Below are 15,062 nucleotides of genomic sequence, written 5' to 3'. Positions count from 1 at the left end.
CTCTATGATGCACCCATTCTGCTGACTCCTCATGACACACCCACTTTCGGCTCCCCAATGACTCTATGACGCACCATTTCTGTTGACTCCCCAATGACAGAATGATGCACACACTCTCTTGATTCCCAATGACGCACCCACTTTCATGACTCCCCACTGACGCTCCACTCTCATGACTCCATAATATAAAACAAAAATCCGAGACAATGTTCTCCCTCTCCCATTCCAAGTTTCTGAGCATAAATTCTCTGTCACAGTGTTTCTTTCAAAGGTTTATAGGCATGTGCTGAAGAAAGTAGTGAGCTCCCAACACTTTTATTTATATTTATTCCAAGCCTACTCATTCAAATACGACAGATAACCATAGCTACAATTCCTGGCTCTTGTGTCATATTTTTTTGGCTCTTGTGTCATATTTTTACATGACAAGGGCAGTACAAATAACTTGTTAAAAATATCAAGATCACTTTAACATTCAATCTATCCCATCACTGCATTCCACGAGGAAATCATGCAAGAACTGCTCAACTGATCAGTTGTGAAGACATGGGGGTGACTGATTCTTGTAACACTGAAAAGTTTTTGGCCAGGGTCCAGAGGTTGCTTCACCAGAGTCAGTGTATTAATATCGAAACAAAGGAAAATAAAATGGACGTGTTTTTTGTTGTTTTTGTTGTTGTTTATTAAATCGCCACAATACCATACGGAAATCTTTATGGTACAGAAATACTTCCCCTCAGGTGATGGTGCATGTGGCTGTCAACTTAAAGGCATGCATGTGCAGAAGTGTGTGCACGTATGTGTACACATGGGACCGATGAATGGAGGTCGGAGAAAAAAGACTGGCATGCCTAAATACTACCTTCCCTTTTCACAAACGCTAATGGCAATTTTCAAACGTTAACACTGAAATACCGAACGTTTTAGAATGGGGCAGTTCTGAAACCAAATGACAGTCAACACGTCGATTCTGGTCCAAACACATCTAACCTCATGGACACACATCACTATACTACCTGTGGTGTTTTCTTCCTTCACAAATCTACGTTGGCTCTGTTCCAGTCAACTGCTCTCCAGCTGGTGAAGCAAAACCAATGTCTTCTCATTGTCTTCTGATCACAGTTTTCTTCTGTTAATACGTTTCATAAAAGCGATTATCTCTGCTTTGTGATCTCACTTTCTTTTTTTAATCGAAGGTAATGCAAGTTCAGCTCTAGTGACTCTAACGCACACACGCACGTACGCACGCGCGCGCGCGCACGCACACACACACACACACACACACAATACACAGGCACAAAGAGAGACAGACAGACAGAGACTGAGAGAGAGACAGACAGAAAGAGAGAGACAGACAGAAAGAGAGAGACAGAGAGTTCAAGAAGAAAACAGAAATGAGAAAAATGTCATACTGATTACACACGCGACTTTTTTCTGTATTGAACATCGTCTCATTTGCGGAGAAATGTTTGACAAGCATGATGCATGTGTGTCTTATCTTCATTCACAAAACATACCTTCCAAGGGACGAAAAGGAACGCCTCACACTGACATACCACACACTACTCACACACTGATTTTTCTTCAATCATTTATTCATATCTATCCAACCCACCGAATGGTATGCTTGCACACACATTTCCGACAGAAAAGAAAACGATATCACCAGCAATTGTTGTACACACATCACATGCATTATCATAAAACTATTACCAACCATTACCTATTGTTCATTCATCACATCTTTTTTTTCCTGGTTAAACAGTAAGAATACAAATATAGCGATACAAACTAAACAAATATTGTTGGTGACATTCAACATCGGGGTCAAGCAATCCTACATGAAACACATGATATTTGAGTTGTACTGGTGCTGCAGTTGCAGAGTCTGATCATTCCCAGTTAAAAAAGAAAGAAAAAAAAGCAAACACACACACACACGCGCGCGCGCACGCGCACACACACACACACACACACACACACAGAGTGACACACACACACACACACACACAATGACACACACACATACAAGACATAAAAACCGATTCCATCAAAACAGAAACAACCAAACAGACCCACAACCACTGTAAGCAAAATTAACCCTTTGAGATCTGAGCTGTCAATACACGACAAATACACTGAAAAGCATCAATGCTCCCAGTTTTGAGAAGTCTGGAAGGTGTGAAACAATCTGCAATGGTTTAATAAAACCAAAACTTATAAGTGAAAATGATCAATTCTTCAAAGTCTTATTTTTACCAGTTGAACATTTGCCAGAAGCAACTCCAAAACTATCCGTCAAAAAACAAAACACACACACACACACACATATATATATATATATAAAGAAGAAAAAAGCGCACATATTTCGTCACAAAAAAGTTTAGTTGAAAGCAAGAGACATGGGTTCCCTTGATTATATAACAAATTCTTCTCCAGTTCCAGTCAAGACACCTGGTTTATCCACCAGTCACCCACAGCAAAGAAAATAAATTCATATAATGAATTCCACCTGATATCAAACAACTCCTCCATCAATTCAGTTCAAATAACAGCCTTCCACTATTCAGCGATAATGATAATTTATGGTGAGAAAAAAAATTAAACGGTACAAAAAAAACATTCACTAATAACAGCCTTTGATTATAAGCAAAATTAATACAGTAAAAAAATAATTTAAAAAAAGAAGAAAAGACACACGAAATACAGAAAAAAGACATCTCCTTACAAAGATTCAATACTGTCTGTCTGAAGCACTCACACGCACACACACACACACAAAACAGTTTGCATTATGTAATTTTGTTTTCCCTTAAATTTCTTTTTAACCTAATCAAACTGCTTTCTGATGTAAAATAGCAGCAAGAGGGATCAAGAGGCAGGATGATGTAGAGGAAAGAGTCAAGAGATAACCATTTTCTGAAGTTGAGTAAGGAAAAGAATAAAATGAGGAAGAAAAGAAAACAACTTGTGGTTCTTTAAAGCCTGTTCCGTCAGTAACAGTTCAGTCCTATCCAGCCCTTCAGATGATCTGAATGGATTCAGTTAAAGCAGAGACATGAACCTGATTTCATGTCAACAACTGCTTACCATGAACTGTGTGTGTGTGTGTGTGTGTGTGTGTGCGCGCGCGCGCGCGCGTGCGCGTGTGCTCATTTTCTTTGACCATCGGTCTTCTTTCTTCTTTTTTTTTTCTTTTTTTTTAAACTTTATAAAGCATAGCACTCCCTGCCTTTTCTTTTCTGCAAGATTTTGTGTCCCAAAATTCTATATAGAAAAAAAGAAAATTAAAAAAAAAAATCAGGCAACAATTGCGCCCAGTTTCGATGAAGAGTGACAAAACACACCTGACACTGACCCCCCCCCCCCCCCAACCCCCTCCCCACACACACAAAAAAATCTTGTTGTTTTCCTCTGTTATCCAACTGTTTCCTAGTACACTTACTGAATATAAGAACAAAAACAAAAAACATTCCTAATTGCTGTCATCTCCAGAAAAAAAAACAACCTTGTCGCTTTCGTCTTTACTTAACTCTTTCAATTATCGACTATATTTCGCACACACAAAGTTCATGGTAAGCAGTTGTTGACTGGAAAAATGCACATGCCTTGTTTTCATCTGTACTCAACTCTTTCCAAGTACACCTACCGGAGATACATAGGAAAAAAACACACTTTCCTTGTTTTCGTTTTCACTCAACCTTTTCCTAGTATACGTAACGGATATCCTTGGAAAAGAAACAAATTCCTTTTTGTCATATGTACTCCCAACTCTTTCCTTGTACACTTATCTGACAAACATGGGAAAAAGCACATTCTCTGTTCTCACCTTTACTTCAGCACTTTTCCTGGTTCACTTTTCAAATATACTTAGTTTAAAAAATAATAATAATAATAAAAAATAAAAAAAAAAAAACCTTGTTGTTTTAGTACATACTCAACTCATTCCTAGTATACTTGAAAAAAGCATTATTAATCTTGGTTCTTTACGCCTTTCCTCAACCTTTTTTAACTTTCAGCTTTTCTCAACTATTTATCGGATGTACTTTGGAAAAGGCACTTCTGAAATCTGGTGTTTGCGCAACAGGTGGTCTTTCAGTTTGTCCCTACGGTAGAAACGCCTGTCGCACATGTGGCAGGCCATGTTGTAATTGCCCTCGCACTGTTTGCGGTGACGCAACATGGTTCCCTGTTGCTTGTATCCCTTGCCGCAAGACCGGCAAACGAACGGCAAGTCATAATTCCCTGCCACTTCCATGAAGAATGCGTCTGGAAACATAACACACACATACTTAAAGCACAGTGTTCTGTTAATATGGGATAAAGAAGAAATAACTGATCACAGAGGTTACAAAAGTGAGTCAATAAATGAGCAGGTTAATGCTCCGTAAGAAGGTCTTGAGAGGAAACTGGGCTATGCTTTGAGCAGAACTTATTTCCATGGGATCTGATCTTCTTCTTTTTTGTTGTTGTTGTTGTTGTTTTTGTTGAGCGGTACAAAATTGTGACCGAAAAACAAACCCAAATGATTTCTTGCAAAAACAGACCCAGAGAAACACGCTCGTGAACAAACTTTGTATGGTACACAGTCCTAGGATTCACAGCCAATCAGATGATGATGTCACAGCTCCAAACTATCAACTGTCTGGCATACGTGATAAACACCAAACTTTGCTTTGTATGGGTTACAGGCATAACTCATTAATTCCGGGTTCCAACAAATGTCATCAACCCAAATTCCATACTTTCTCCAGACAGACTGAAAATTGTCCCATACCAAGCACAAAGCCGGACTGACTATCCCAACTTCGATGACTGTATGAACTCCATTGATCTGAACGGCACATGATGACTCTGATACAGGTCCAGGTATGATTGAAAATGATGATATAAAACATGGGAATAAATATCCAGTCCAACCCTGGGGAAAAAGCCAACACTTCACATGTAAAATGCCAAGAAGGGGAGAAGGACATGAGAACAGTGTGGAATGAAGGGAACTGGGGACTGAAAGTATGATCAGGTGCCAATTGCATTGCTTGGTTCTAACTTTCTGACAGTTACACGTAACTAAATGCCTACGTTGACCGAACTACGCCATTGGTCAGTTCCGTACAACACACAGTTAGTAGTGGGTTACGACCATACTAGGCTCTTCCGTCCGAGCCATGCAAATGGCTCCCAGGAAACTAACTCTGGGACAGAAAAAAAATACACACCTGATTCATCAGAATAAAGTATAACTCCCAGATTATGAGAAAAATATGTAAACCTGATTAATTAAAAGCTCAACTTGTACTTCACACTGCGGTTTAAAATAATAATAATAATAATAAAAAAAAAATATATATATATATATATACACACACATACATAGAGTGGGAATGGAACATTTCTCTTTCTTCTTTTATATTTATGTGTGTGTGTTCACTTCTGCTCTGACCATGGTTTCCTGAAGCACTGCGAAACGATATGCGCAATATGTTATTATTTATTATCATCGACATTATCATCATTATCATGTAAAATCATGGGATTATGTTGTTTATAGCTCAGTTGACCACAAAAGGGCCTGTATAAAAGCAATATTCAACTGTAATACTAAACGAAAAAGAAAAATCCTTCTTAGATCTTTTTTGTTTCTCCACTGGATCTGTGTCACTCGACGATGGAATGGCATTTGAGGAGATGCAGCCTGAATTTGTCGCGGCGGTAAAACAGCTTTCCACACACACTACAGGCCAGATCATAGATGCCTTCACACAGCTTCCTGTGTCTGGACAGAGCACGCCGGTACCCAAACTGTTTGCCACAGTTTGGACACACAAACAGGGCGCCAGGCCCTTTGAAGAAATCTGAAAAGACAAGATAATCAGCTGTTGAGTTCTGTCCACAAAACTTTGGAGGAGATGCATGCCAAGCATGCTGCCAACATATGTGTGATTCAATGGTGAAAAGACATAACTCGCCCCCCCCCCCCCCCCCCCCCCCCCCCCCCCCCCCCCCCCCCCATACTTCCCCTCCGCATCCCCCAATCGCCCCCAAAAATCTAAACTCCATTCTGAATTACACTTCTGCTGAAATTTAATTTGGCTGGGCAACCGCCATTGTATGTTTTAGGAACATGTGTTAATAAAGGATCAAATCTATGGGTTTTTAAAGAAAGGAAAATGAAAACTACTGTCTGATACCCAAATATCGCTTTGTTCACAGCGCATTTTCAGTTATTTATTTTCTTAATTTAGAAAGGAACGCAAAGCACAATTTGATTGCTACGGCCTGCTTTGATTTTCATAGATCAATGTCTGCTTATTCCGGATTTAAAAGGAAAGTGAAATGCACAGTTTGATTCATATATCCTGTTTTGATTTCAAATATTCACGTTTACTTAAAATAATATTCTTTGCTGCTTTTTTTTCCTAAAGGAAATTTGTTTTGCTTTTTCGTGGTCAGTTTTTGTTTATTGTTATTTGTTTGTTTGTGTTTTACAATAAATGAATATTAGTTTTGAATTTCCGCAGACAGAGAAAAAAGGAAAAATAAAATAAAACAAACACTCATCTTACACTATCTCAGCAATTGCTGAAAAGAATTCACTATCCCCTCAGATACTTTTACTGAGGATAACAACAACAACAACAACAACAAAAAAAAAAAAAAAAAAATTACATTCACAGTACAAACAAAAAACAAATACTGCAAATTTTTCCCTCCATCGAAATTCACTGGATAAAAGAATCTCGAATTAAAAAACACACAAAAAAACACCCATCAAACAAACAAACAAAACAACAACAACAACAACAACAACAACAACACACACACACACACACACACACATATATATATATATATATATATAATGATATTGCAGAGACATTTGGCCGCAAGCATCATTCAAACGGTATAAGAATTCGAGTAAAAAAAAAATTATATAAAAAGCGCTGATTTACAAAATAAAAAAACAAAACAACGTCGGAGACAACTGGTCGTAAGCATCTCAGCTCAGCAATGTGTATTCACAGCAGAGGCTGCTGCTGCTGAAGATACATGGTTTTGTTGTCCACCTTCATGCGGTGCCGGTTGAACATGTGCTCCTTGTACTTGTCACTCCGGTGAAAGATTTTCTGACACAGCGGACACGCCAACACACAACTACCTTCACACTTTGCCCGATGCCGGTACATGGTTCGCCGATTTCGAAATGGCCTGCCACAGTTCCTGCAAGGCCAGAGTTCGAGACCGGTAGGATAGTAGGGACCTGGAAAATAAGGAGAGCTCTGACGATGGGTTTCTCATGACTGGTTGGCTTGTGGTGTCGCAGGAGACACAGCATTCAATGATCACATTATCATGTTCATCATTCATGAGTTCTGCACTCATCGCTCTTTCAAAAAAGCATTAATCAGAAGGTATCGTAAATATGAAAAATATGCATCATGAGTTGACTCGCTGGGAAAGAATTTTTTTCAGAAAGTGTCAGACTCTTTCAAAGAGTGTGTAAGTGGAAGATAAATATAGGAGAAGAGGGGCGGGGGCAAGCAGTATGAACTGATTTGGTGGTGAGAAAAATGATAATTTTTTAAATATATAAATTCCGAGTAGAGCATACACTAAATCAGCGGAAGGAAACATTGACCTTACCTCTATTCTTTCATATATAAATTATTACCCCCCCCCCCCCCCCCCCCCCCCCTTCCCCTCTCTCTCTGTCTTAAGTTATTGATGTCTCCCGTTTCAATAAACAGTGGGTCAGTCAGCAGGATATCACGGACTTTCTGCAGAAGGACAATTCTGATCGCAAGACTGTTGGGGACTCGGTTTGATCAGGCTGATGCAAGATCACCTGTTGGAGGGGTACTTGACCCACACTACACAGATCAACAATTCATGATGATGGGTCATATCTCTCTACTTATGGTTAAAATGCTGAAGGTCTCACAGCCTTTTACAGCCACCGGGGCACTTAGTTCATATCCAGTCTCTAAGGCTTGGCACGGGAAGGCCGGACCCAACCCTCTCCCTCTGACGTTTTAACCATCCCTGACTGAAGTGATGTGCCCGTACATACACCGGGGAGTGCAGTGAGGAGTAAAATGCCAGGACACAACACCATGCCAAAATCATTGGCCTCGAATACTGATCAGTGGTGAGTACTGAATCAGAGGGCAGAGGTCAAATGCCTAACCAATTCCTCCGCGACGTCTCCAATGCTTAACTCAACAACACACAGCAACTCTGAATAAATGGTATAGTACAGTCTCTAATGTTTAATTCAAAAACACACAGCAACTCTGAATAAATGATATAGTATAGTCTCCAATGTTTAACTCAACAACACACAGCAACTCTGAATAAATGGTATAGTATAGTCTCCAATGTTTAACTCAACAACACACAGCAACTCTGAATGAATGGAATAGTATAGTCTCCAATGTTTAACTAAAAAACACACAGCAACTCTGAATAAATGGTATAGTATAGTCTCCAATGTTTAATTCAACAACACACAGCAACTCTGAATAAATGGTATCTTCCACCTACTCCTGGTTTCCAAATGAATCTGGAAATGCTCTGCGATTATTTATTTTGTCTGTTCTTGATTTTATCTACGATAGTTCCCAAACATTGCATGTGAGCAAAATACAACCTGAAGGTGGAGAGAGAGATGAGACAGACAGACAGACAGGCAGAGACAGAGAGAGAGAGAGAGCCTATGTGCGCATAAGCCTACATGTAAAATTTCTTTCAGTTTTCCACAGCAAAAGTGCACAATACTTAAATAATTGTAACTATTTCCTGTCCAGTATAAAAGAAAAGAGAGAGAGAGAGAGAGAGAGAGAGAGAGAGAGAGATCCAACAGAAACACAAACAGAACCATCTACATCTCCTTCAGTTGCAAGCACACAAGAATAACGTATTCCCAGACAACAGTGTTCCTTCACAGCAGAGGCGCTACAACTCGAAGAGTCATTCCACGCTTTCCTTCAGACTATTCCAGTTAAACAGAAACTTCCAGCACAGAACATAATATGGGCGCAGAAGAAAGACTTTCTTTCTTCTTCGTCGTCTTTTTTTTTTTTTCCCCCCATTCTTTTCTTCCCTTTTTTTCGTGTGTGTGTGTGTGTGTGTGTGTGTGTGTGTGTGTGTGTGTGTGTTTGATTGTATTTCTGTATACCATGCAAAAAAGATTTCAGTCACGCCAAATTGCTCATTCCTGACAAGTCATGTTCGGAAGAATCACAGAAATTTGCAAAAGTGCGGTCCAGATGGGCAAATGCTTTTCACCAGGCCTCCTCCAGCCTGTATCTCCTCTGTCTGCCATCGCCGGCATCCTGGAGGCCGTGTTTCGACAACAGATGCTCCTGGTAACGATCGCGGCGGTGGAAAGGTCTGCCGCACACAGGACAGGCGAGATGATAGCTACCTTCGCATTGCTTGCGGTGCCGTGTCATGGTGGCCGAGTGCTTGTACTGCTTCCCGCAGTTCCGACACCGGTACGGGAGGCTGGCACTGTTGCTGTCATCATCATCCTGCTCTGCGAGGATCATGCGGAAACCACTGCCCCTGTCCTCCTCAGTGGCGAGGGTCATGGGGAAAGGGTTCAGTCTGGGCTCCTCGGGCAGGACTTGTTGAAAGTATTCTGGAAAGAGGCCAGTATGGTGATCATGGGACAGACATCAGTGAGGCCACTGGTTAGCTATGAGGCATGCAATGAGTTTTTCTCAACTCCTTTTTCCCCCCCTCCTTTTGTTGTTTGTTGTTGTTGTTGTTGAGAAACCTGCACGTGGTCAGATAACTAATGCTCTTTTAGGGGGAGTGGGAGGGGGTAAATATTCAATCTATTGGCGAGAGAACACATGTTTAGCTATGCTGTAAGTTCAAAGTGCAGGCCCAGGGAAAGGGGGTCCACAGACAAATCAAATAATTATAAAAAATAAAAAAGAAAGAAAAAAGAAAATGATGACCAGGAAGGGAAGGGAAATGTACTTTCTGGGGGAATGGCAAAAGATAATCTGATGAACAAAAAGGTTGGGTTTTTTTGTTTCTGGCTTTTGTTGTTTTTCAGGGAGCAGAAGGGGTTTCTTGTTGTTTTGAAATATGCTGTTGTCTTTTTAAATATCATATTTTCTAGCACATCCATTTTATTCACAAAGTTCTTGAATACTGAATCTATTTGTCTCTATCCTGATTAGTGGTTAACTGAATGATTCACTGCCATGTAAATGAGCGGTTGAAAATACTGCCTGGTATACAACAAATAAAACTCTGTATTCAGAAACAAAAAGCAGATCGAAGAAAATGTTTTACCACTATTTTTCACTAATATATTCATTCCGCTTAGGAGAGCCAAAATGTGTTGTCGGATGTATGTTTTGCCAGAACTGTTGGTTTTGCAAGATTGGTCCACTTTTGTTATGTGATGATTTCATGAAATATGAATGTCACTTCAATAATGTATTCACACATCCAAACCCACTTTATTACACAAACACAAAAAGATTTGTAGAGTAAAAATTTTATTTCACAAGGTATAGGTATTTAACAGACAGTCTTCCTCACAGTGCATGTATGTCTGAATGTTTGTATGAGAGAAGATTAAAAATACACATAAAAAGAAAGCAAAATAAATAAAACACAGCCAAACACCATCAAAACTTGAAAAGAGTTAACCATATGACTTGATATACACAGTGACATACCAAAAACAAATGATGAAGTGAAAATCATCATTTCTGAGACATCCACAAGATAACCAGGGTGGAATATGTTCAGTTTCACTTTCTTTGTTTCATCGAATGGCAGAGACAACATAAAAATAAAAGAAAATAAATAAATATGACAACCAGCAAAGAACACGCATTTCATACTGAAAAGACCAAATTTGCTATGTCATGGGGAACTTTTTTCAGTCAACAACTCTCGTCTTTGATCCAAAATGCTTACACTGCACTGCTGTGTGACACGGTGTCAATAAAACTGTTTTAAAACTGGTTCAGATACACTACTATTCACATAACAGGAATAATATTAATACAGATGGCAGCAGCAGCAGTCCTTAGGAGACATGATCACAATGTGACTGTCAAGATCGCGAAAAATTGTCTTTCTATTGTTCTAAACAATATACATGTGCTTCATCAAACGATATTGGTTACACTTTATAAGAATTTGATTTTTTTTTTATATTCAAAATACTTCCAACTCCACACCAGTGTCATGTGCATACATGGGCAACTTGTGAAGATTTTCTCAGTGTGACAGTTCAGGGCCCAACACTTGTAAGTCAACAGACAGTGAGTTCTGTTGCTGCTCAAGACTTCACTTAACCCCCCAAAATATTGACTTTCTGCAATAGAATTTACTGTTTTATTTTGTTGATATTTTTTGTTTGTCAGTAAATCTCACACACGTTTGTCATCAATAACTGATCAATGGTGATTAAAAAAAATGTTAATGCAAAAATAAACTTATGAACAAACAGTATTATGTATACTAAACAAGGAATACATACATTCAGTTCAAATATATAAGAAGTCCTGCTGCAAAACTTAATTGAAAATATTCACATTTTTTCTGTCAAACAGCTACCAAAAATAACGACAGCACAGACTATGGCCTCAAGGTACGAAAAACCACAATCATCTGCACATGGCATATCATGAAAAGAAAACAAAAGATGGTATGTTGATCTTGATGAGAAACTGAGGAGTATGCAGAAATACTAAATACTTATGTTTCATGTCTAGAAGGATGACTTCAAACTTTGATCATAACAGATAAGTAATAACAATAACAGATACCTATTACCAGCAGTCATATTTTTCATATATTTGTATATTATATCTAAGTCCAAAGTCTTCAATTTGAAGCCAATAAAGAGCCTGAGTTTGTTTTTTTTTTAATTCAAAAAAGAAAAGAAAAAAGCATCTTAATTATGTTTCATGATTAAAGGGGAAAAAAGAAAGACAAAAACAACACACCCTGAGGTCCTTTCTGCATGGGTAAGGTCACTGTGGTATGACAGACAGTCCTCATTTTACCCAGCTCTGTAAGGGACTGTCTATATTATAAACATCTTGCCATTTCTGTTGCTGGGGGCGTATCTGTACATATTTATCACCCTTTCTTGTTCACCATCCCCAAGCAGACTGCAAGTGTCAAATATACAGCTAAGAAAACTTAATGCTTTGGAATGTGTCTTATGCCATCCTTTTTCATGATTTTTACAGGTTTATGTGTGATGTGTCACTGCAATTGCTTGCATGTGCATGTGTGTGTGTGTGTGTGTGTGTGCATGCATGTGTGTGTGTGTGTGTGTGTGTGTGTGTGTGTGTGTGTGTGTGTGTGTGTGTGTGTGTGTGTGTGTGTGTGCATGCATATGTGTGTGTTTGTGCTCCATGTTTAAATGTACAAATGCAGGCCTTGCATTCATGTCCATGTATCTTTGTGTGCAAAGGTTTGATGAAAACTGTTGATAAACAGGTCTCTGTGTGTGTGTGTGAGTGCGCGCGCGCGCGTGTGTGTGTATGTGTGCGTGCACACACACGAGAGTGTACATGCGCATGAATAAATATCTAAACACACACTGCGTATTCCTCAATCCCCCCCCCCCCTCCTCCCAGCTTATTTCTTTCTGCAGGGCAGCCAGGTGTTGTGTTTGGTCACCAGGTGTTCACGGTACAGATCGCGGCGATAGAACCGTTGCTGACACAGGTGGCAGGCCAGGTGAAAGTCACCCTCACATTTTTTACGATGCCGCTGCAAGCTACAACGATTGAGGAACAGCTTGTGGCAGTTTCGACATGTCAGCCACTGACGGTCTCCCAGCTCTGGGTTTGGGTAGGTACCCTGGTGAGGACCGATATACATGCCTGAAAAGGGGGCAGGAGAATTGGTTACTTGTCACAGAGAACCCTTGTACGTATACAGTACACATGCACACAAGCACACAAATGAAAAGCCAAACACTGCCCTTGCCAGTTCAAAAGCGGTGACGTTCGGTTAAAAAAAAAGAACAAAAACAAAACTACATTCAACTTGAAGAGCAAAACCAGTTTCAAGGCTCGTCAAGCTGACTTTAAAAAAAGAAAAAAAGAAGAAAAGAAGAAAAAAAAGATTCAGCAAGTTCTCTCTGAGTGTGAGCGTTTTAAGAGAAAAAAAAATCCCATTTCACCTGCTTCCCTGTCAAAAATACAAGTTGTGCAGATCCAGACACAGTCATCCATCAGACAGAATGATTCATATCTGGAAAATCAAACCATGAATGCCATTTCTTAAGTCCTGCCACGTACTTATTCTCAGGTTTTGTTTTCCTTTTTATTCTGTTCTATAAGCCCTCCTCTCTGCTGATCAAATCTTTGTCAGATGTGTGGACACCATCACTGTCTAGCAACCAGAGCTGACCAATACACTGCGTGATACAATGCAAACATTTTGGTGTCCATGCATGAAAACATCAAAACATGAAAACACTGAACATTTTTTGCTTATAGTCCTGCTGACCGCAAAGGACTATATCAGGACTGCAGACCACCCTGTTCTGCACCACTGAAAAGACAAATATAGCTGAAAAATTGTGAATATTTGTTAAAGTAAGTGACAGTTCCTTGAGGCAAGTATGCTTTGGTAAATTTCAGTAAATTCCCAGATCACTACGGAGTCGAGATGCGAGGAGCCCAGGAAATCAATGCTTTAAGAGGGAAAAAGTCAATATCAAAAGGGAAGCTTGACTTAAGCTCTGTGGATAATGAGTTTGTGTCCTGCAGTTGTGTGACAGACTGGAAACACTGCACCCTGTTGCTTTCTAACATCACTATTTTTAGTGAATAATAACAGCTTTGAAAGAAACAAAATAAGCACATCTTTCCACCATCAAAGGCAATATAAATATAAACTGTCACGCCAGTCTTTGTTAATATTCATCTGTGTCTGTCAAACAGTATCCTCAGCCCCGCCCCGCCCCCCAGAACAGAGGTAAACATTAAAATTTAAAATAATCAGCCACATCTCTTGTGTACAACTCCAAAGCAAAACAAACAAAGAAAGCATGTCAACAGACAACTGAGATTTTACTCTAAAAATAAGTAAGTCCACCATTATCAAGACCGCAATGCTGAACACCTTCAATCTTTTAAATGAACTGTCCTTGTTAACCAGTTTTAGAATAAACACACATGGACTATTTTCGTATACTTTATTTTTTGTACAAGTCCTGCTTTCAGACTGATTTGACATTGTTGCTTATTATCCAGCCGAACACACTGGGCCTAACAGGAATGCAGCTCTGGGCAGATACCTCTGAACAACTTGCAACATGTCTGGAACACTGCCCTATTTTCTTTTAACATAAACTCAAGGAAGAGAACTATGTAGCTTCATCAATGTAAACACTAGGCAGCTAAATCGCTGCAATCAACTAATTTCAATAGCTAATTTTGGTCTGTGGTGGGGGGAAGGATTAATATTTCTGGAAACTCCTTTCCCTACTGTATCACTCAGTTACAACACTTGAGCCAGACTGCCCTTTGAGCTGCAGCTATACCACAGAAAACTTATATTTCAACTTCATAGCAGTTGATCACTTTGTTAACAAACTTTTACCCTAAACCGAAATACAAGCACTTCTTTCAAAGGTGTTTTTTTTTTTTTTTAATTCAAAAAGAATTTTCAGTTTCAAGGACTTGTCAAAGCATATACACTGATCCATGTATGCTCCAAAAACATCTGCCACATAAAAAAAAAAAAATAAAATAAAACAATATAAATTGCCCGACGCTGTGTGAGAACGACGGCCACTGGGTCAACCCCCGAAACCCCCCATCCCCCCTTACCCAACATCCCCCCATACCCCCTCAGATCCTTAAAACTTGGATTTGAAGCTGCCTTTGAGCACATCCACAGTGTTGTGTTTGATGGCCAGGTGTTCCTGGTAGTAGTCCCTACGGTAGAACCTCTTGCCACAAATGTGGCAGGCCAGGTGATAGTCCCCCTCGCACTTTTTGCGGTGGCGGAACAGGTTGCACTGATGCAAGAAGGTTTTGTGGCAAGTGCGGCACGAA

At 39.6% G+C, this 15,062-nt stretch overlaps 1 protein-coding gene across 12 annotated transcripts in view; it reads right to left on the bottom strand.

The window, feature by feature from the left end:
• Nucleotides 1–15,062, bottom strand: part of LOC143293577 (uncharacterized) — a 139,358-nt gene that overhangs the window by 41,919 nt on the left and 82,377 nt on the right. The window contains exon 4 of one of the 12 annotated variants that reach the window (XM_076604632.1): nucleotides 3,938–4,269. The exons of 10 other annotated variants lie outside the window; for them this stretch is intronic. In XM_076604632.1, the coding sequence (XP_076460747.1) occupies nucleotides 4,034–4,269 (236 nt within the window). In that variant the 3' untranslated portion in view covers nucleotides 3,938–4,033. Of the gene's footprint in view, nucleotides 1–3,937; nucleotides 4,270–12,612; nucleotides 12,876–15,062 lie in introns of those variants that run through there. One more of the 12 variants, XM_076604631.1, reaches the window with a different exon arrangement.

Source organism: Babylonia areolata, chromosome 19 (assembly GCF_041734735.1).
Source record: "Babylonia areolata isolate BAREFJ2019XMU chromosome 19, ASM4173473v1, whole genome shotgun sequence".
NCBI lineage: Eukaryota > Metazoa > Mollusca > Gastropoda > Neogastropoda > Buccinidae > Babylonia > Babylonia areolata.
The sequence above is the reverse complement of the archived record's forward strand: the minus strand, read 5'-3'. Positions and strand labels throughout refer to the sequence as shown.